The sequence below is a fragment of the Geotrypetes seraphini genome, chromosome 6, assembly GCF_902459505.1.
Source record: "Geotrypetes seraphini chromosome 6, aGeoSer1.1, whole genome shotgun sequence".
In the NCBI taxonomy this organism is placed as follows: Eukaryota; Metazoa; Chordata; class Amphibia; order Gymnophiona; family Dermophiidae; genus Geotrypetes; species Geotrypetes seraphini.
The window spans coordinates 16,788,272-16,812,088 of NC_047089.1; the positions used below are offsets into that span (position 1 = coordinate 16,788,272).

Below are 23,817 nucleotides of genomic sequence, written 5' to 3' on the forward strand. Positions count from 1 at the left end.
ACCTGTCTCTCTACGAATTCCTGTAATTTTGTCCTGTAATTTTATTGTGAGTGTCAATTATAACCCGTTCTGAGTTCCCGGAAGAATGGGATAGAAATCTAAATAAATAAATTGCCCAGGGTCACAAAGAGCTGCAGTGGGAATCAAACTCACAACCTCAGGGTGCTGAGACAGCTGTTATAACCACTAGGCCACTCCATAATATATTAGTCTCAAATCTTACAAAACAGGCTGTCTCTCAAGATTAGAGAATGACACGGTGACAAAATTCATCATTGTTCCCATCTCCGCGGGAAACCATCTACATATCATTCTTTAAGGAGAGAGGGAAGAATCAGAGTATGAATGGCCACAACCACTGACCCTCAAGCTTTGCTTTGAAGAATGCTGGTGTAGAAGGACCGAGGTTGAAATAGACACTACAGAATGACAGTCTCTGGTATCCAGAGTAGATATTGTGATGTCATAATGCCTCATTCCACCAGTGCCTAAGAGCCAATCACATCAGTGATGTCACAATGGCTTCATTATCCTTGGCTCCCATAAGAATCAGAGTATGAATGGCCACAACCACTGATCCGCAAGCTTTGCTTTGAAGAATGCTGGTGTAGAAGGACTGAGGTTGAAACAGACACTACAGAATGACAGTCTCTGGTATCCAGAGCAGATATTGTGATGTCATAATGCCTCATTCCACCAGTGCCTAAGAGCCAATCACATCAGTGATGTCACAATGGCTTCATTATCCTTGGCTCCCATAAGAATCAGAGTATGAATGGCCACAACCACTGACCCGCAAGCTTTGCTTTGAAGAATGCTGGTGAAGAAGGATCAAGGTTGAAATAGACACTAGAAAATGACATGGGATTATTTCCCGCGGTTATCCGCGGGGACGGGGACGGTGATGAATTTTGTCACCGTGTCATTCTCTACTCAAGATTATAAAATCACTCTACTTTAGTGGCCTTTCCCAGAGCCAGATTAAGTTCAACTGATGCCCTAAGTACATCCCAACAATGGTGCCTCGCCGCTACTTAACTGACAAAGGCGTTCAGTCTCAATAAGTGCTCAGAAATATCATTATTGGATGAAGCAAATCTCCATACATATCAAATTTCAAGTTTATTAAAATTTTTGATTAATCACCTATCTAGGCGACGTACATAAAAATGGGGGGGGGAAATATAAAATCTTTTAAAAAGACATTTAACACATTTTGATGAGGACAGGTTGGGACTTATTGAATTCGTTGGGTAAAGTAAAGAACTACAATAAATTGAGAAGAGAACGAAAAAGGGTTAAAATAGGTGGAGACATTAGAAAAACACTGGCATTAATGTTGGATAATGGGTGTGTCAGATGGCAGTGAAAGAGTTAAAGGCATGATAGTAGAGGAAAAAAAACTCTGTGGTACCCCCTTTTCCCTTGTTGCCCTAGGTACGGGCCCATTTTACTTAATGGTTAATCCAGGACTGGACTGTCCCCGTGGAGCTACCCAGCACATGACCATGCGATGAAGTTACAGGGAAATACTTTTAAAACCAATAGGAGGAAATTTTTTTTTCCACTCAGAGCATAGTTAAGCTCTGGAACATGTTGCCAGAGGTTGTAGTAAGAGCGGATAGCGTAGCTGGTTTTAAGAAAGGTTTGGACAAGTTCCTGGAGGAAAAGTCCATAGTCTGTTATTGAGAAAGACATGGGAGAAGCCACTGCTTGCCCTGGATCGGTAGCATGGAATGTTGCTACTGTTTGGGATTCTGGAACCCTGCTGCTCTTTGGGGTTCTAGAATGTTGCTAATCTTTGGGGGATTCTATATGGAATGTTGCTACTATTTAGGGTTCCAGAATCTTGCTTACTGTGAGAAAATGAAATGTTGCTACTCTGGGTTTTGGCCAGGTACTAGGGACCTGGATTGGCCACCGTGAGAACAGGGTACTGGGCTTGATGGACCATTGATATAAGAACATAAGAACTGCCATCTCTGGATCAGACCTATGGTCCATCGAGTCCAATGATCCGCACACGTGGAGGCCCAGTCAGGTGTACACCTGATGTAGTTTTAGTCACCCATATTCCTCTATGCCTCTCTTAAGGAGATGTGCATCTAATTTGCTTTTGAATCCTAGAATGGTGGATTCCGCAATAACCTCCTCTGGGAGAGCATTCCAGGTGTCCACCACTCACTGCTTGAAGCAGAACTTCCTGACATTTGTCCTGGATTTGTCCCCCCTTAGCTTCACTCCACGTCCTCTTGTCCGTGTCATGTTGGACATTGTAAATAATTTTTTTCCCTGCTCTATTTTGTCAATGCCTTTCAGTATTTTGAAAGTCTCGATCATATCCCCTCGCAGTCTCCTTTTCTCAAGAGAGAACAATCCCAGTCTCATAAGTCGTTCCTTGTATTCCAAGTTCTCCATACCTTTTATTAGCTTCGTTGCTCGTCTCTGCACTCTCTCCAGCAGTTTTATATCCTTCTTTAGGTTGGGAGACCAATGTTGGACACAGTATTCCAAGTGTGGTCTGACCATTGCCCTATAAAGCGGCATTATGGGCCCAAGTACCGAGACCTGGGACACACCGCTAGTCACTTTCTCCCAGTCTGAGAACTTCCCATTTATACTCACTCTCTGCTTTCTGTTCTCCAGCCATTTGCCTACCCATCTTAGCATATCTCCCTCTATTCCATGGCTTTGTAGTTTCTTGAGAAGTCTTTCATGTGGAACTTGGTCGAACGCTTTTTGGAAGTCCAAGTATATTATGTCCACCGGTTCTCCACTATCAATTTGTTTGTTCACGGTTTCAAAAAATTGAAGTCAATTCGTCAAACATGATTTCCCTTCCCTGAAGCCATATTGACTGGCTCCCATCAGGTCGTGTGTGTCCAATGCCAGACCCAGTAAAGCTATTGTTATGTACTCATGTTCTTAACTATTACAACGAGCAACCAGGATGACAGAAATACAAGGCCTAGGGTTCTTTCACGTCACAGAACATGGCAAAAGCCAAGACAGCCACATCTTCTAGCATCTCGCTTCATTTGGAAAAACAGAGAGGGTCTAAGTAAACGGTTCCTCCCTAACCCAATAAACCTCCAGCTGCTAAGGGGAAGGCAGACTCACCACGCTGACTCTGGCAGCGCAGAAATTGGCTCCCTTCACAATTTTCATGACTGTGTGGCTCCAGCTTCGAGTTGATGTCTGCTTTTCATCTCACAGACGAACATCAAGCTGTTTTCTTTTTTTTTTTCTTACATTTTATGCACTTACACGAATTATAAGCAATCTCACGCAGAATCTTGGTTCAACCCCACCCCCTGTAGGCCTTTTCTGTTTGAATGAGAACACAGATTTACTCAAGAGGGTCCTGCACTAGTCCAAAACTTGGCTAGTAGAAATGGCATCTTCCCCGCCATTTAAATGAGGTGTTAAAGATTCACCCCATAAAACACCCTGCATTTAACGGAAACTAAACAGGAGACGGAGCGTAAAGCGTGCTAGCCACAGAAATTAACGCATTTAACCATTGGATGTAGGAGGTAAAATGGAACGGGTAAAGGACTGCAGTAGTGTACCCAGCGAGCGGTCTGCGCCTGTGTGGCGAAACGCAAGATTGTGTTGGGCTGGCTTGAACAGTCTGTCAGTTGTTATTCCAGAGAGAACAAGATCTTATCATGAAAGCGGGAGTTTAATCCATGAAGCACCAGTTTGGCAAATAAAACACTGGACAATGTGGAACTGATTATCCAGGTTTTCGGGGCAACCAGGGCATTTGCCTGGGTTGTCTGTTGAAATAGCTGTTTGTTATAAGTCAGAGGGTGGTCGAGTCAATATATTTAGAATATTTATGAAAAAGTAAGGTTGATTAATTAATTATTAATGGAGTGTGCATATATGTATTAGTTCTTCTCTTCTAAATGTATGTTATGTGGTTATAAAGTGAAAGCAGGGACAGTTGCCTTATTCTATTAATTGCCGTGCAGTTACTGTAGAAAAAGCATTTACACATTAAGGGCTAGATTATTTTTTTTTAAAAAAATTATTTTTTATTGTTTTACAAACTAAAACAGTGTAATACATTTAATTGAACACAAAAAATATTACAAGGATTACACTACTTAATACGATTATTATAAAGTACCATATTTTCACCTGTCCACCCTTCTCTCAATTATAATTAATAAGACATTTTTAGTGATTATATTGTTATAAAAAATTAAATTAATATCAATTTCCCAAATACAGTTCCTTCCTCCCCCCCATTAATGCGAGGCAGCAAATAAAGTCAAGTTCAAGTTTCAAGTTTATTAAATTTTTGTTATGTACGCAATATAAAAAACTTCAAAGCGTATAACATTTTAAAAATGGGGGGGGGGAGAACAAAACTCTTTTACACAATTATAGTCAAATTCTATCCATTCTAATACATAACTGGTAATGAAGGTGAAGGGGATGAATTCCAATCTTTAAAGAGAGAAAGAAAACATTTAGCGGGGAGCACTTTGGGTAGATAACACAAAAAGGAGAAAAGAGAAAAAAGAAAGAAAGAAGTCAATGGACTTGTTAAATGAAAAACTAGACCCCAAACATTCTGCATTCATTCTTTCGTATTTGTATGAGATACATACGTTCGTCCACCAAAATGTGTAGTTTAACCTATCGTGGCTTTTCCAATTTTTCGTGATCAATTGAACGGCTATTCCGGTCAAAATCAGGAAAAGACGGCTTTTATATTTATCAAGGGGAGGTTTAATGTGTAACATAGTACCACAAATTATGGCTTCATATGTTAAGGGAATATCTGATTCTAGAACAAGATTTATTTGTCCCCAAATTGACTTCCAGAAACTAAATATCAGTGGACAAAAAAATAACAGATGATCTGAAGTAGAGAATGACACGGTGACAAAATTCATCACCGTTCCCGTCACCGCGGATAACCGCAGGAAATAATCCCATGTCATTTTCTAGTGTCTATTTCATCCTCTATCCTTCTACACCAGCATTCTTCAAAGTAAAGCTTGCGGGTCAGTGATTGTGGCCATTCATACTCTGATTCTTATGGGAGCCAAGGATAATGAAGCCATTGTGACATCACTGATGTGATTGGCTCTTAGGCACTGGTGGAATGAGGCATTATGACATCACAATATCTGCTCTGGATACCAGAGACTGTCATTCTTTAGTGTCTATCTCAACCTCGGTCCTTCTACACCAGCATTCTTCAGAGCAAAGCTTGCGGGTCAGTGGTTGTGGCCATTCATACTCCGATTCTTATGGGAGCCAAGGATAATGAAGCCATTGTGACATCACTGATGTGATTGGTTCTTGGGCACTGGTGGAATGAGGCATTATGACATCACAGTATCTGCTCTGGATACCAGAGACTGTCATTCTGTAGTGTCTGTTTCAACCTCGGTCCTTCTATGCCAGCATTCTTCAAAGCAAAGCTTGTGGGTCAGTGGTTGTGGCCATTCATACTCTGATTCTTATGTGAGCCAAGGATAATGAAGCCATTGTGACATCACTGATGTGATTGGTTCTTAGGCACTGGTGGAATGAGGCATTATGACATCACAATATCTGCTCTGGATATCAGAGACTGTCATTCTGTAGTGTCTGTTTCAACCTCAGTCCTTCTACACCAGCATTCTTCAAAGCAAAGCTTGCGGGGCAGTGGTTGTGCCCAATTATACTCTGATTCTTCCCTCTCTCCTTAAAGAATGACATGAAGATGGTTTCCCGCGGTTATCCGCGGGGACGGGAACGGTGATGAATTTTGTCACCGTGTCATTCTCTAATTGTAAGCTCTCCCAAGCAGGAACCGTCTCTAAATGTCACAATGTACAGCGCTGCATACGTCTTTCAACGCTATATACGTGATAACTCTTAAGATCCATTTTTCAGGCGTCTGTGCTATATTAATGCTTATGTTCAAATGTTGGATTGGCAGCTCTGGCGCCCTAGGCGGATCCACATGTAACGGACCGCTGCATGATACGTTGACATTGACGGCGTGGAGGTAAGCGCAGGTTAGTGATGCAGGGACACCTGAAGCACAGCCCGCTCATTTCCAGCTTTTGTAAAGTTGACTTGGAGAAGATTTTTTTTCCAAACGAAAAACAATTGACTCTTGAAGCAGACATTCACTGCCGAAACACAGCTCCACGTTGAGTCTTTTTTTTTATTTGTGCTGAACCTCTGGGTACATAAGAACATAAGAAGTTGCCTCCACTGGGTCAGACCAGAGGTCCATCTCGCCCAGCGGTCCGCTCCCGCGGTGGCCCATCAGGTCTATGACCTGTGATGTGGTTTCTGACCCCTTCTATGACCTACCTCTAGTTCTATCTGTACCCCTCAATCCCCTTATCCTCCAGGAACCTATCCAAACCTTCCTTGAATCCCTGTAAAGTGCTCTGGCCTATCACATCCTCCGGAAGCGCGTTCCATGTGTCCACCACCCTCTGGGTAAAAAAGAACTTCCTAGCATTTGTTCTAAACCTGTCCCCTTTCAATTTCTCCGAGTGACCTCTAGTGCTTGTGGCTCCCCACAGTTTGAAGAATCTGTCCTTATTCACCTTCTCAATGCCCTTTAGGATTTTGAAGGTTTCTATCATGTCCCCTCTAAGTCTCCTCTTCTCCAGGGAGTACATTAAATAAATTTCTGAACCACACTATGAGTCCATCACTGACTCACTGGCACTTTAAAAGTACATCATAGTTGCTGCTTTTTGCTGATTATATAGGACACAGTTGCTGAAGGATTATTATTTTTTTTTTTTTTTTACTGTTCTACTGGTTATGCAAGCGATCAAAGCATATGTAGCTACATGGATAATAAGCATCTTTGAGAATTTAATTATCTGCCTTAGTGGTGAGGTCAACCAGCATACAAGAAGCATGTCTGTTAATTAGCACCTTTAGTATATAAGATATTTGCTTTAGTAATTAAACAAGTTTAGGTATTAATATCACATAACAGAGGAATTATTTTTCAAGCCCCTGATCATTCAATCCTCTTAACAACAGCCTACGGTTTAAGCGATCAGGCAGCAGGAATTTTAAATATCCTATCAACGATCTGATTCGTTGCTGAAAAACCTGCCTGTGGATTGGTTGATTTAGAATGATCATGCATCATTCTCCATTCAGGATGTTCCTCTGGTCAGGTGTCAAGCAGAACTACTGCATAACATAAAAATAGCATTGACTTATAGAAGGATCTATGCGGTTTACAAAAGATTAACTTATATCATAAACAGAACAATGAAGAAAAGTAATTACCCCAAAATCTAGAAAATAAGTGAAGGGGACGGCGGGGACAGGGCGGTGAAGGGGACAGCAGGGACGGAGCGGTAACGGTGATGGCGGTGACGGGGCGGTGAAGGGGATGGTGGTCCGGTGATGGTGCAGTGACGGGGACAGATTTTTCCCCCGTGTCATTCTCTACTGAAGACAAAAAAAATCTTCAATACAAACGTGTATTCCACTCCATGCTTACCTTTCTAGGAGTAAAAACTTGGAATAATGTAATGTAATGTAATTTATTTCTTATATACCGCTACATAACCTTACAGAAACAACCAGAACAGAACCTAACCACGCCCTATTCCGGAAGAAACTGAAAACTCATCTATTCGACACTTAATCTCCTGTATCCTCTTCTTCCCCCCTCCACCCTCTCTCCCTTCTCCTTCCCATCCTACCTACCTTCTTCTCTTCTCCCTCCCTGCCCCCTTTCGCCTTCCTCGCCCCTCTCTATAAGTCGCCTTGAGCCTGCCTAGGTATGAGCGACGCAGAAACAGAAGATTAGATTAGATGTATAAGATGCAGGCAAAGTTTATTTTAAACAAACAGATTGTTGCGTACAAATAGATTACTTTATACAAAATACGGGACCCAACACGGTCTGTATTTCGAACAACACGTCTTCTTCAGGGGTCCCATAAAATGGTGGTAACAAAGGACACGCATCAGGCATGTTTGTTGCGTGTCTTTTGTTATCACCATTTTATGGGACCCCCAAAGAAGATGTGTTCGAAACACAGACCGTGTTGGGTCCCATATTTTGTATAAAGTGGTCTATTTGTTCCTTTCTTTGTTCTTGATTCGCTGAATTTCTACTGCAGATCAGTTAGATTTTGGGTTTTTTTTGTCCTTGTTCTCAGATGCAAACCACACCTAACTTTAAGCATGGCTTATAGAATGGCACTTTTTTGGGGGTACAGAATTTTGGGGCGCCATATCTATTTCAGTTTACACTCCTCTTTCAAATGCAACTCATTTTGCATGTTGGAAATGCTTCATATTTGGGGCCCATTGACTAATTTCATTGATTCTACTTGAATAGTTCATTATTCCCTTATTTCGGGTTATCAGTTGCGCATCCAGGGAGGGGGGGGAGTTGTATATTGGGATTGGTTTTTTTGAATTTTATATATGGACATAATACTGTATGGCGTACTTATTACATTGAGATTGGGGGGAGGGGGTGAAAATGTTTTTCATGAATATTATTGAAAGATGATAGTGTTGCTTTTCATGTCATTTGTATGAATTTCTGTTTGCACTGATTTTAATTTAAAAATGAATAAAGATATTTAAAGAAAAAGAAATACTTCATATCTTTCACTGCTTAGCGAGCACAGTCCGTTCTCGTTATTCTCGCATGCCCGATTTCACTTATGCACAGTGGTATGCATTTTGACCGCTATTTGCGCCATGCGTTTGCGTATTCACAGACCTCCGGCCGTAGAAAAAAAAAAACAAAACAAAAAAAAACTTTGTTTCCTTTCCGGTTTTGGCTTTGCTTCTAGAAACAGCCAACACGCATCACGAGCGCAAGTTAGACACAAGAGAGCGAGTTCCAAACATCTGCATCACGTTAGGACACAACCTTGTATCGCAAACTTGTACCGTAACTATGGGGGGGGGGTCTTTTACTAAGGCGCGCTAGCCGATTTAGCGCACGCTACATGGCAACGCGTACATAGAATAGAATAGGCGCGTTTGCATGTGGCGCGCGCTAAATCGGCTAGAACGCCTTAGTAAAAGACCCTCCTATGTCAAATTGTAACCTGTTAACTGTATATTATGTGTGTTTATCTGTAACCCGTTCTGAGCTCTGTGGGGAAAACGGGGTAGAAAAAATGAATTAAATAAATAAACGTTCTACTATGGATTTTTTGTCAAATGCTGTCCCGTGCAGGAACCCAACCCTATTTTTTCCTATAGGGTCCATTATTCACTAAGGGCTCCTTTTACGAAGGTGTGCTAGCATTTTTAGCGCGCGCATAAGATTAGCGCGCGCTAGCCAAAAAATTGCCTGCTTAAAAGGAGGCGGCGGCTAGTGCGTGCGGCATTTTAGCGCGCGCTAAGCGTGCACTAAAACCGCCAGCACACCTTTGTAAAAAGGAGCCCTATATGTGGGTTTGGAGGCACAAAACGTACTGCTGGAACCCAACCTCTATTTTCCCTTGGGCGTGGCATTTCATCATTCGTGATTTTGCGGTTTGCAGACTTTTCCGGGAACCACACAACCGCACATAAACGAGAACGGACTTTAGTAAAGTTAAGCATGAGTGGCTCCTACTTCGGCCAATCACAGTTGCATAATGAGGACCACAAGCTCACCTCACCTCAGCTACCTGGGCAGTGGTTTGACACTATGGAGTGGCAGTTTCTCTTCATCTACAAAAGGTAGAAGATGCCTGGGGATGTGGATGGAGAGGATGCAAAGCAGAGAAGCTGTTGTTGACAGAAGCACAGAGAACTACGGCATCAAATGAGCAATGAGAGGCCCAAAATGGACTTGCAAAATGTGGGAAAAAGTACTTTCTGCCTCTTTGGAGGGTAGGCTTGCACAAATGCAGTGGCGTAGCGAGGGTGGTAGGGTCCCTCCCGCCTCAACATGCTCCTTCCTCACCCCCTCCTGTTGCACACGCACCGCTTCCCTTGCCCCATACCTCTGTGACATTCCTGGAGTGAGAAACCCCCAAGCTGCAGTCGCGCCAGCGTTGGCTCTGCCTCCGATGTCACTTCCTAGACGTGGGTCCAGGAAGTGATGTCAGAGGAAGAGCCGATGAGGGCGCGCCCGCAGGTTGAGGGTTGTTGAGGGAGGTACGGGGGAAGGGGAGCGGCATGCACGGGCGTCAGTATGTGTGGGGGGAAGGAGCGGGGGGCAGAAAGGAGGACTGTTACTTGTGCCCTCTTGAATTCAGCACCTGGGCTGGACCACCCCTTCTATCCCCCCTTGCTATGTCACTGCACAAATGTAAGGTGATTTCCAAGTGAAGAGCGGAAGCCAGAATATTTGAATATGCTTTTCAGTTGGAAGATCTTGGCTTGGGGCTACACGACAACAAGAGATGTTGCACATCTACAAATTGTCAACAGCACAATAAATACCAAGGAATGCATTTAGATTCTGCGGAACTGCTTGATTTCTACCAGCAGAGAAACTTTTTCCAGGTGATTACATATTCCAGGATGATGAAATGCCCCAAAGCCACCAAGCAAAAACTGTTGTTGACTGGAAGAAATCCAAGAAGATTGCTACCTCCAACTGGCGAACCCAGTCAGACTTGAATCCAATTGAGAACTTACGGCAATAAATAGCCCTGGAAATATTCAAGTGGCTTCCTGCATAGGGTTACCAGACTTCCGGATTTTCCTGGACATGGCCTCCTTTGTCCGGGTTTTGGAAAAGCTTCTTCGAAATCCAGGGGCAAAAGGCGGTACAGCTGTAGCATGATATGATTAATTTATGGGGCATCTAAATCTAAGAAAATTATAAATGTATTTTGAGGATTAAAATTAATTATAATACTGTAATCGCATATGTCATATTGTATTAATAAATGGGAGGAGGGTGGGAGAAAATGATTGTTTTATGTATTACTTGTGTAGTTAACAGTGCGTTTTATGCAGTATTTTATGTTCAATTAATTGTATTGCACTGAGAAAGTTTGAAAATCAATCAAGATTTAAAAAAAAGAAAAACAAGAAAACAATAACTTAACTCTGAAAGGCTCCAGCACTCTGTCTTCATACTATTGTAAGCCTGAAACCAGGAGAGGTTAAGTACCCATCCAGTGGACAACAAAGGATGGCAGGGTGTTACAGGAATATCTCCTCAGACCATTAGTTCAAGTTAATTAGGATTTTATATACCGCCTATCAAGGTTATCTAAGCGGTTTTTACAATCAAGTACTCAAGCATTTTCCCTGTCTGGCCCAGTGGGCTCACAATCTATCCGAGACATGCAGAACAATCATTGAAGCAGAAGTATTAACTACCCCCAGTCTACATGAACAAAAGAGACCTTGGCTACCTGAAACTCCAAGACAATGACTTTCTTTAAACCTTATCAGGACTTAGCAATCAGAGGTCGGGATAAGACAAACGCCACTGGACAGTTCCAGACAATGAATCTATTAAAATCCAATCAAGACTCTGCCCTGCTAGTAATCAAATGAACAGCCAAATCAGATGACATCATCCAGCCAGAACAGAAACAAGTTTGAACTGAATTCCTGACTTGTGATTAGACCTGACTTGAAGCTCCTAGGGTCCATAAAAAGGGGTAACATAGTAGATGATGGCAGATAAAAACCCGAATGGTCCATCCAGTCTGCCCAACCTGATTCAATTTAAATTTTTTTAATTTTTTCTTCTTAGCTATTTCTGGGCAAGAATCCAAAGCTCTACCCGGTACTGTGCTTGGATTCCAACTTCCAAAATCTTTGTCAAACCTACTCCAGCCCATCTACACCCTCCCAGCCATTGAAGCCCTCTCCAGCCCATCCTCCCCAAACGGCCATATACAGACTGTGCAAGTCTGCCCAGTACTGGCCTTAGTTCAATATTTAATCTTATTTTCTGATTCTAGATCCTTTGTGTTCATCCCACGCTTCTTTGAACTCAGTCACCGTTTTCCTCTCCACCACCTCTCTCGGGAGCGCATTCCAGGCATCCACCACCCTCTCCGTAAAGTAGAATTTCTTAACATTGCCTTTGAATCTACCACCCTGGTCCTCTGGTTTTACCATTTTTCTTTCTCTGGAAAAGATTATGCTCTACGTTAATACCCTTCAAATATTTGATCGTCTGAATCATATCTCCCCTGTCTCTCCTTTCCTCTAGGGTATACATATTCAAGGCTTCCAGTCTCTCCTCATACGTCTTCTGGCGCAAGCCTCCTATCATTTTTGGGATTCACCTAAACTCTTTGGGCTCCTTTTACAAAGGTGCGCTAAGCGTTTTAGCGCACACCCCGGATTAGCACGCGCTATAGCACGCGCTAGCCAAAAATCTACCACCAGCTCAAAAGGAGGCGGTAGTGGCTAGCGCGTCGGGCAATTTAGCACGCGCTATTCCGCACGTTAAGGCCCAAGCGTGGCTTTGTACAAGGAGCCCTTTCTCTATGGAATGCCATTGGACATTTGCAACACACCTTGCCGGAACCTCTCCTCTATATCCAAGACTCCATGTGCTTCCAGCTATTGTACAATTGAAGAGCTCTTCTTCCAGCAATGACATCACCTCCTCCAGCCACCCTCTGCAAACAGACCTCCTGGGCCTTCGTCATAGTGAGCTACGTTTAATCCAGCTTAAGTAAATCATTCTGCTTCTCTAACAATATTTTACCTTGTGGTATATTTCCCTTGTTTAAAGATTCCTAAATTGTAACTTACTGCATTGCCTGCATAATCTTGTAAGTAAACTTGCTCTGGAAAAATAAAAATGCATTTTTAATCACTATGGTTACCTAGCCTCTTGTCTTGCGCACTTGCCTTGTGATATATTGTCTTGCACGCGCATTTGACTATGAACCCTTTGCGCTCAGTTATCTTGCACTCAAAAGATGTCTTCACACATTTGTCTGCGCGCATTTGACTATGAACCGTTATAAACAGGTAGTGCTGTTCCCCAAATTAACATCTAATTTAGGTAGATAACAAACTACAGTAAAACCGTGGTTTGCGAGCATAATTCGTTCCAGAAGCATGCTTGTAATCCAAAGCACTCGTATATCAAAGCAAATTTCCTCATAGGAAATAATGGAAACTCAGACGATTCGTTCCACAACCCAAAAACTTTAATACAAAATATTCTACATACTTGTATTTCAAGACCTCGCTCATTTAGAACAGTCACTATGCTCCCGCAGCGTCAGAGAGAGAAGAATCATCGGCTCAGTTGTGAAGACGTGGCGCGTGTATGCTATATGTGCTTGTATTGCAAGACCTTGCTTGTATATCAAGTTAAAATTTAACCAAATGTTTTGCTTGTCTTGCAAAACACTCGCAAACCGGTGCGCTCGTAAACCGAGGTACCACTGTATCTGGAAAAGAAGCAAATGGGAAGAAACCTTCACACACAGGACACTAGAACAGAAGAGGACCACCAGGGAGGGAGGACCGCCAGGTCATATCGCCAAAAGTCATCATTGTGGAAATGACCTAACAGTTGCATTTTGACACAAATGCCTGCATCGGGGAGGGGTGTCACACAACTTCCAAAGATATCGGTATCGCAAAGATGTCAAAGCACCGTGCTTCTCTTTCAATTTCAGAACTGCAAAAGCTCCTTAAAATGCCAAGGGCAGAGACTTGCCTTGGTGTCAGGTCAAAGGCGCGCGCAGACAATTGAGCGCAGCGCGGAAGCGTGCGCCACACAAAATTACTGTTTTTACGGCTCCGACGGGGGGGGGGGCGTGGGGGGAAACCCCCCACTTTACTTAATAGAGATCGCGCCGCATTGTGGGGGGTTTGGGGGGTTGTAACCCCCCACATTTTACTGAAAACTTCACTTTTTCCCTGTTTTTAGGGAAAAAGTGAAGTTTACAGTAAAATGTGGAGGGTTACAACCCCCCAAACCCCCCACAACGCTGGCGTGATCTCTATTAAGTAAACTGGGGGGGCTCCCCAACAAAACCCCCGTCGGAGCCCCTAAAAACTGTAATTTTCTTTGGCGCGCGCCTTTGTCTTTCGCCGAGTTGTCTATGAACCACTTGCCTTAGCTGCTTGGGTGACCCTTGAAGCGGGCATTTGTGCCAAAACCCAGCCATGCTGGGCCGGTTCCACAATGAAGATTTTTGGGCGATTATCACCCGGCTGTCTTCCTTTCCTTCTGGTGTAGTGTCCTCCATAGGTCCTGCCAATTCAGTACTCAGATTTTTTTTTTTTTTTAAAATCTCTAAAGACCGCGTCACCCATATTAAAGCAAACAAAGTCCTAATGGAGGCTTAAATCAAAAAAGGAATAAAAGAATGCTGTAAAATGATATAAAAAGGGCATCTTTCACAAACAGATATGACAAAAACTTTATCACATGTTGTTATAAAAGCACTTTTTATAGGTACAAGTATAGCATCTTGGAAAACTGGTTTGAATTTTCAAAGAATGTAGCAGTCTTGCATCAGTAGCAGAAAATTTCCTATCTAATGATTACTGTAGCAGAGGTCAAAGACTTTAAGGCTCAATAATTTTTATTAAGTTTTAAAAATAAATATACATAACAAAAATCTTACAAAGAATATCATCTCAACTCAGTTAATACATTGTAGATATATAGATTCAAATAAATCAACAATCAATTATCACCACAATACAAACACGATAAAGTACCTCCCGACACTCCCTCCTCCCTTCCCATCCCCCCTTCCCAAATATTACTAATAATTAGTGCTTCACTTTCCGATTACATATGTAATGAGTTCAGTAAAAAACTGCCTGCTCTGACTGATAATTGCTGTATATAAGGTTCCCAGGTCATCCCAAATTTACTGTTTTTAATAGCTTCCATAATCATAAGAGCATGAAATGCTGCCCTCCAATGCCACAATGAGGGTGGACTTTCTTCCAACCAATGTGGTAAAATACACGAGGCCAAAGACTTTAAAAATACACACAGAAAATTGGCAAGCTCCTACAGTTCTTGAAAGCACCCGTCTTTCATTATATATGGAGCTAATGAGAAAACAAAACAGCTGTGAATGCAAAGAGCAACAAAGACCATGATGTACAATGAGTTTAGTATATTGTAACAGCCTTATTCAACGCTGGCAAGGTGCTTTGATGTCAAAACAACGTTTAAGGTCACGTCTATTATTGGCCCAACAGAAGAGCTACCTGAACACGACCTTGCTAGATCACATGAGGTCACATCGTCATCAAATGCGAAGAGCATCAGCAATAAAGAACACAACCTCAGTTCGGAATAGAGAGTTGCACGGGGACAGAAATCCCACCTATCCCCGCCCGTCCCCGCCAGGATCCTCTCCGTCCCCACCCGTCCCCGCAAGGAATTACCTCCATCCCCGCCTGTCCCCATAAAAAGCAGCAATTACTTCTGACAGGATCATCAATTCCACAGTTTCTTTTGTGTTTGCGCTGCTGTTTTCCTTGTGGAATCTCTTTGGTGGAACCCTTTTTTTGTTTTCTGTTCAGGTAATTAACTTATAAACCCCCTCTTTTACTAAGGCTGACGTGTCCATTATATTATATGGATGAACCCTGCTTCCAAAGCCTTCCATCCCTGTGGGAGTCCCGTGGGCCAGAGGGGGTCCCTGTGGGAGTCCCGTGGGTTAGGGGGGGATTCCCGCGGGAACCCCGTGGGACCCGCGATCCCCGTTCCCGTGCAGACCTCTAGTTCGGAAAGCTCCCAACTCCCTTCACTGGCCCACCTTGATTACTGTAATCTAGAAAGTTTCTCCGGGGATCAAAATAGCATTTTACATATCAAACAGAAACCTGAACACAGGACTTGAGAGAGTCCAAAGGAGAGCAACGAAATTGGTAAGAGGGCTGGAACACTGCTCATATGCCGAGAGGCTGGATAGGCTGGGGCTCTTCTCTCTAGAGAAAAGGAGGCTCAGGGGAGATATGATAGAGACCTTCAAGATCATGAGGGGCATAGAGAGGGTGGATAGGGACAGATTCTTCAGACTGAAGGGGAAAGCAAGTACGAGGGGGCATTCGGAGAAACTGAAGGGAGACAGGTTCAAAACAAATGCAAGGAAGTTTTTTTTCACACAAAGGGTCGTGGACACTTGGAATGAGCTACCGGAGGAAGTGATCAGGCAGAGTACGGTACAGGGATTCAAACAGGGATTGGACGGATTTCTGAGGGTTAAAGGGATCGTGGGATACTGAGGGAGGAGCTGGGATGTAACACAAGTATAGGAAGTTAACCAGGTAATGAGTATAAACCAACCAGGTCGTGCATGTGCAAGACCGGAGGGCTAGGACTTCGATAGGAAGGCAGGACTTAAATGGGAAACCAAGGTGGCAAGGGAGCCCCTTCTGATGATTCAGACAGGTCTTGACCTGTTTGGGCCGCCGCGGGAGCGGACTGCTGGGCAGGATGGACCTGTGGTCTGACCCGGCAGAGGCACTGCTTATGTTCTTATGTTCTTAACACAGCAATTAAAATGGATAGCAGCGTAGCCTGCAACAAGACGCTTCATTCAGGAGAGAGCACCCCAAAAATCAAATCAAATCCCAGAGCAGAGAAGCACAACCGCAAGACCACAGCCCACAAATGGTTCTCGTCCCGCAGTCTCCCACTTACATTCTTGAAGTATTGAAACATTCCATCTTTGGGAATAAGGGTTGAAATATTTTGTGTTGGAGCTAGTCATTCTGTTGCAACTCATACACAGATTTCAAAATGCAAAATAACTTATCAATCATTGATTCATCGGGGAGGGGGGGGGGTTGTTAAGGAATAATTGAAGTCTAGGTACAGAATCCTGAGTGGAGTAGAACGGGTACAAGTGGATCGATTTTTCACGCCATCAAAAATTACAAAGACTAGGGGACACTCGATGAAGTTACAGGGAAATACTTTTAAAAACAATAGGAGGAATTTTTTTTTTTTTCACTCGGAGAATAGTTAAGCTCTGGAACGCATTGCCAGAGGTTGTGGGAAGAGCGGATAGTGTAGCTGGTTTTAAGAAAGGTTTGGACAAGTTCATGGAGGAAAAGTCCATAGTCTGTTATTGAGAAAGACATGGGGGAAGCCACAGCTTGCCCTGGATCAGTAGCATGGAATGTTGCTACTTCTTTGGTTTTGGCCATGTACTAGGGACCTGGATTGGCCACCGTGAGAACGGACTACTGGGTTTGATGGACCATTGGTCTGACCCAGTAAGGCTATTTTTATGTTGTTATGTGAGCCAAGTATAGGACAATCAAGCCATTGTAACATCACTGCTGAGGTTGGCTCTGAGGCATTATGACATCACAATCTCAGCTCTGGAATGTTGCTCTCATTGGGGTTCCGGGATCTTGATATTCTTTGAGATGTTGGAATGTTGCTACTCTTTGGGTTTTGGCCAGGTATTAGTGACCTGGATTGGCCACCACGAGAATGGGCTACTGGGCTTGATGGACCACTGGTCTGACCCAGTATGGCTGTTCTTATGCTCTTATGTGTGCCAAGTATAGGACAATCAAGCCATTGTAACATCACTGCTGAGGTTGGCTCCGAGGCATTATGACATTACAGTCTCAGCTCTGGAATGTTGCTCTCATTGGGGTTCCGGGATCTTGATATTCTTTGAGATGCTGGAATGTTGCTACTCTTGGGGTTTTGGCCAGGCACTAGGGACCTGGATTGGCCACCGTGAGAATGGGCTACTGGGCTTGATGGACCACTGGTCTGACCCAGTAAGGATATTCTTATGTTCTTACATGAGCCAAGTATAGAACAATTAAGCCATTGTAACATCAGTGCTGAGGTTGGCTCTGAGGCACTGTGGAATGAGGCGTTATGACATCACAATCTCAGCTCTGGAATGTTGTTCTCATTGGGGTTCCGGAATCTTGATATTCTTTGAGTTGCTGGAATGTTGCTACTTCTTGGGTTTTGGCCATGTACTAGGGACCTGGATTGGCCACCGTGAGAACGGCCTACTGGGTTTGATGGACCATTGGTCTGACCCAGTAAGGCTATTTTTATGTTGTTACGTGAGCCAAGTATAGGACAATCAAGCCATTGTAACATCACTGCTGAGGTTGGCTCTGAGTCATTATGACATCATAATCTCAGCTCTGGAATGTTGCTCTCATTGGGGTTCCGGAATCTTGCTATTCTTTGAGATGTTGGAATGTTGCTACTCTTTGGGTTTTGGCCAGGTATTAGTGACCTGGATTGGCCACCACGAGAATGGGCTACTGGGCTTGATGGACCACTGGTCTGACCCAGTATGGCTGTTCTTATGCTCTTATGTGTGCCAAGTATAGGACAATCAAGCCATTGTAACATCACTGCTGAGGTTGGCTCTGAGGCACTGTGGAATGAGGCGTTATGACATCACAATCTCAGCTCTGGAATGTTGTTCTCATTGGGGTTCCGGAATCTTGATATTCTTTGAGTTGCTGGAATGTTGCTACTTCTTGGGTTTTGGCCATGTACTAGGGACCTGGATTGGCCACCGTGAGAACGGCCTACTGGGTTTGATGGACCATTGGTCTGACCCAGTAAGGCTATTTTTATGTTGTTACGTGAGCCAAGTATAGGACAATCAAGCCATTGTAACATCACTGCTGAGGTTGGCTCTGAGTCATTATGACATCATAATCTCAGCTCTGGAATGTTGCTCTCATTGGGGTTCCGGAATCTTGCTAGTCTTTGAGATGCTGGAATGTTGCTACTTCTTGGGTTTTGGCCATGTACTAGTGACCTGGATTGGCCTCCATGAGAATGGGCTTTTGGGCTTGATGGACCATTGGTAGACCCAGTAAGGCTATTGTGTTCTTAAGGAAACCTGACACAATTCCTCTGTTTCATGCATGTGTCCACTGTGTAGCGAGTCCACTGCTTGAAGCTTTATTGTAGGCATCCGATCTGATCATCTGGTTTTCTCAGCCAGAACAGTTATTTGATTTGAGCACTCCGAGGGCAGAAATGCTGTGTCCATCGGGAAAAAGTGGTGCTGAAATATGGCGGTTGTAAACACTTGAGAAAAATGAATGCTGTATTTACTCAGCAGGGATGCTGGAAGGGCAGTCAATCTTAAGTCACCACGCCACCTTCCTCCCCCATTTTCCCTCAATACCTACAAGAGTTTCATTCACTTGTATTATACATTGTTCCCCTGTTCGTTTGTTGCATTATTCCTCACTTGTGTTGCACGCCTTTAAGTGCTTGGATGGTAAGGCATGTTAGAAATAACATCTACTATAATAAAACCCTAAGCGTGCATGTGCACTCCTACTTGCGTGTTCCATTTTCCGTGATCAATAGGTCACCGGCAGGTAGGAGTGCGCATGCGCGCTTAGGGTTCTGTTTTCCTGTAAGCACACTCGCGGTCCTCAAGGTGCTGTTGTTCGGTCAGGCCTGCTCCCTGCTCCCTTACTGCCTTGCCGTAGAGTATTTTTAAGTTCCGGCCAGACAGCAGGAAGGAAGGGAAGTGGGGGTGGGAGGAGGATGTGTTTAAGGAAGCTGTGGCTCTCATTGAACTGCCAGTTGGCCGGCTCCCTTGCCAGAGTTATTTTCCAGTTTACAGGTGCCGCCGCGGCTCCTCTCACGAGCCGCACCTGCGTCGGAAAAGACTTTTGATGCAGGCGGGGATCGTTAGAGGAGCCGCCATGGCACCTTTAAACTTAAAAATAACTCCGGCAAGGGAGCCGGCCAGACCGCGGGAAGAGACGGGGGGGGATGGAGAAATGCTGCTGCTGCACAGGGAAATGTAGGGGGAGGGAATGCTGCGGCTGCTGCACAGGGAAGTGGGGAGGGAGACAGAAAGAAAGGAGGAAAGACACAGGGGCAAGGAGAGAGACAGAAAGAGAGACAGACAGAAAGAAAGACAGCGGGAGGGAGAGAGACAGAAAGAAAGACAGACGGACATATATTCTAGCACCCATTAATGTAACGGGCTTAAAGACTAGTTTTATATAACTTTCAACCTAAGCTCCTACAAGACTAGCATGCATCCATAACAAAAAAGGTCTCTATTTCGGGTTACGAAACCCCCCTCTCCCACCAATACTGTCCATGTTTATCAATTCCACTCCTGCTTTAGACAGACAGAATCCCCAGTGATCCCTGGGTGTCGCGTCTCATGTAACCTTTATTAATTTCTTTATTTTAATAGCAGGTACTCTTGGCCCAATCCTCGGGACACACCCAGCCACCGGGGTTTTTAGGTTACTCACAATGAATATTCATGAGCTCATGTTGCATGCACTACCTTCACCTTATGCAAATGTATCTCATGCATAGTTATTGACGGTATCCTGAAAACCTGATTGAGTTGAAAAGCACTGTTCTATAGAGAAACAAGGTCAGTCCAGTTAACACCGATGCTCTCTAATCTCCAATATGTTGTTATTATTATTTTGCAATTAGCCGAGAAATTTGTATTGACAGGTCTACAGTGCCTTGTTTAAGTTTGGTAGTTTAGAGTAGAGGTCTGCACGGGAACGGGGATCGCGGGAATCCTGTGGGTCCTGCGGGAGTCCCATGGGAATCCCCCCTAACCCACAGGACTCCCTTGGGGACCCCCCTCTAGCCCACAGGACTCCCACGGGGACCCTCCTCTAGCCCACGGGACTCCCACGGGGACCCCCCTCTAATCCACGGGACTCCCACGGGGATGGAAGGCTTTGGAAGCAGGGTTCGTCCATATAATATAATGGACACGTCAGCCTTAGTAAAAGAGGGGGTTTATAAGTTAATTACCTGAACAGAAAACAAAAAAAGGGTTCCACCAAAGAGATTCCACAAAGAAAACAGCAAAAGAAACTGTGGAATTGATGATCCTGTCAGAAGTAATTGCTGCTTTTTATGGGGACAGGCGGGGATGGAGGAAATTCCTTGCGGGGATGGGTGGGGACGGAGAGGATCCTGGCGGGGACGGGTGGGGACGGAGAGGATCCGGGTGGGGACGGAGAGGATCCTGGCGGGGACGGGTGGGATTTCTGTCCCCATGCAACTCTCTAGTTTAGAGCAGTGCTTCTCCACTCAGTCCTGGAGAATCCCTTTGCCGGTCAAGTTTTCAAGATATCCACAATGAATATGCATGAAAGAAATTTGCATATAATGGAGGAAGTGTACGCATATCAAGTTTATGCATATTTATTGTGGATATCCTGAAAACCTGACGGGCAAAGGGATTCTCCAGGACTGAGTGGAGAAGCCCTGCTCTAAACCAGTGGTCCCCAACCCTGTCCTGGAGGACCACCAGGCCAATCGGGTTTTCAGGCTAGCCCTAATGAATATGCATGAGAGAGATTTGCATATAATGGAAGTGACAGGCATGCAAATCTGCTTCATGCATATTCATTAGGGCTAGCCTGAAAACCCGATTTGCCTGGTGGTCCTGCAGGACAGGCTTGGGGACCACTGCTCTAAACCACCGAACTTAAACAAGGCACTGTAGACCCGTCAATACAAATTTCGTGGTAGGGGCTAATTACAAAAATATAATCCCTTAAAGCAGAGGTGTCAAAGTCCCTCCTGGAGGGCCGCAATCCAGTCGGGTTTTCAGGATTTCCCCAATGAATATGCATGAGATCTTTTTTTTCTTTAATTCTTTATTCATTTTCAAATTTACAATAAGTGTAACAATATATCCAAACAAATTAACAATAAATATAACACTTAATAATCATCAATGGTACAAATAATATGCTCTATCTCCCACCCTTCCCACCCTCTCTTATCATATAATCAATACCTTATACAATATGTAACAATAAATTTACCCTCCCCCCTCACAATCAAAGTTGTAAATTTAAGGAAAAAAAATAAAATATCATCTAATCGGTACAATACTTTGTAAATGGCTCCCACAATATGCATGAGATCTATTTGCATGCACTGCTTTCATTGTATGCTAATAGATCTCATGCATATTCATCGACACCCCTGCCTTAAAGCTTTAGCTCAAACAACAAAGTCTCGGTCTCAAACCCTATGAAATTAACTTCCCCACACTAATCTAAATAAAATGAAAATTTGCTTTGCCAGAATAAAATCTCTGAACCACTTAACAAAAAAAAACCCAAAAAAAACACCACTAATCGGAGTGAAGATTCAGTCCTGGATGAAACTTTTTTTTTTTTTTGCCGAATAAGCTAACGGTTTATTTCCTCATATTTAATAAACTGCGGCCGGATAATTTTCAGCACAAATCGAGCCGTCACCGTTTTAGTTAAACTTAGGCAAGACCAGGGCAGGGTTTAGCTTTCATCTGCAGAGCTGGAGGCGTTTGCTGACCTTCACGTGTTTCTTAAAAGCCAGTAATCTGGGCCGATCCCCGAAGGGACCTGGGCAGATGAACCGGCGACAGCGGCTTCTTTGCCTGGCCTTTGGGGGTCGGCGGGATCCTTGTTTTGACCCAGCCCTGCCCTGATCCGCTGGGACAGAGCGAAAGAGGCCAACGCGGGTCCCGAGAACCTGGCAGAGACCCAAAGAGTCGCAACATTCCAGAGCCGAGATTGTGACGTCATAATGCCTCAGAGCCGACCTCAGCAGTGATGTCACAATGGCTCGATTGTCCTAGACTTGGCTCACTTGGGACAGACCAGAAGGTCCATCAAGCCCAGTCTCCTGCTAGATCGTAAGTTGGAGCCCCGGGAAGGAGGGAAGAAAGAGCCGGTTACAAACTGTCAGCCGCCTCCTGGGGCAGGTGCAAGGAGGGGGAGGGGTGGCTTTTTTTTTTTTTTTTTTTTTTGCACATGCATCAAATCAGACCAGCCTAAAAGATAGTGGAGAGTTTAACCCCAAATTGCTCTCCCGAGCCGAAAGAGGCCAGAACCAGCACAAGAACGTCCAAATGGTACTTTAGGGCTGTGCCACCGATGCCAGTCCCAAGGACACCCCAAACAGCAGAGCCCCTCCCCTCCCCCCCCCCCCCCCCCCCAGGGTCACTTACGTATCTTCTTAACTTTTTCTCCGGGGGCGACTTTCGCAGCCAGCCCGAGCAGACCACCTCGCCTCCGCTCATCCCCGACACCGAAGCCTTAGGACTGTTGACCCTAAAAACCGCAGTCCCTCGAGCCACCCATTCAGCCAGACGGTCGGGCCCCCGGGAAGCGGCTCTGCTAGCCCCTCGGCCTCTGAGGTAGCCACACCACTGTTCACTAAATGAGGATTTCAACTCAGCTCCCGGTGCCAGGGCTCATCGCTATCTCGGCTCGTACTTTTAACCCCCTCCCGGCTGCTCTGGGCTCTAGGAAGCAGGAAACTGCTTGACTGGTTTCCCAGTAAGAGCACCACGCCTACCTCCCAGCGCAGGCAAAGCCTCTTAAAGGCAAATCTCCCCTGCTCCCGAATGAGCCTCCTGCTCTCAGGGACCTGCTAGGTTGGGTTACCCCAGGGGTGGGCAATTCCGGTCCTCGAGAGCCCGAGCCAGGTCAGGTTTTCAGGATCTCCACAATAAATATGCATGAGCGAGATTTGCATCTCAAGGAAGCAATGCATGCAAATCCGTCTCATACATATTCATGGTGGAGATCCTGAAAACCTGACCTGGCTCCGGCTCTCGAGGACCGGAATCGCCTACCCCTGGGTTACCAGATGGCTCCAGAGAAAGGAGAACGGATCGAGACATCGGGGTTTTACCTCTATTGAAAGCAATGGAAGTAAAACCCGGATGTCTCAATCCGTCCTCCTTGCGCTGGAGCAGGGGTGTCAAAGTCCCTCCAGTCGGGTTTACAGGATTTCCCCAATGACTATGCATGAGATCTATTTGCATGCACTGCTTTCATTGTATGCTAATAGATCTCATGCATATTCATTGGGGAAATCCTGAAAACCCGACTGGATTGCGGCCCTCGAGGAGGGACTTTGACACCCCTGCTCTG

The 23,817-nt window shown here is 44.5% G+C and overlaps 1 protein-coding gene across 1 annotated transcript in view; it reads right to left on the reverse strand.

The window, feature by feature from the left end:
• Positions 1-23,269, reverse strand: part of GAB2 (GRB2 associated binding protein 2) — a 193,818-nt gene extending 170,549 nt beyond the window's left edge. Inside the window, exon 1 of the mRNA XM_033950610.1 lies at positions 22,887-23,269. Coding sequence (XP_033806501.1) covers positions 22,887-22,958 — 72 coding nt within the window. The 5' untranslated portion in view covers positions 22,959-23,269. The remainder of the gene's footprint in view (positions 1-22,886) is intronic.
• Between the last annotated feature and the right edge of the window lie 548 nt (positions 23,270-23,817).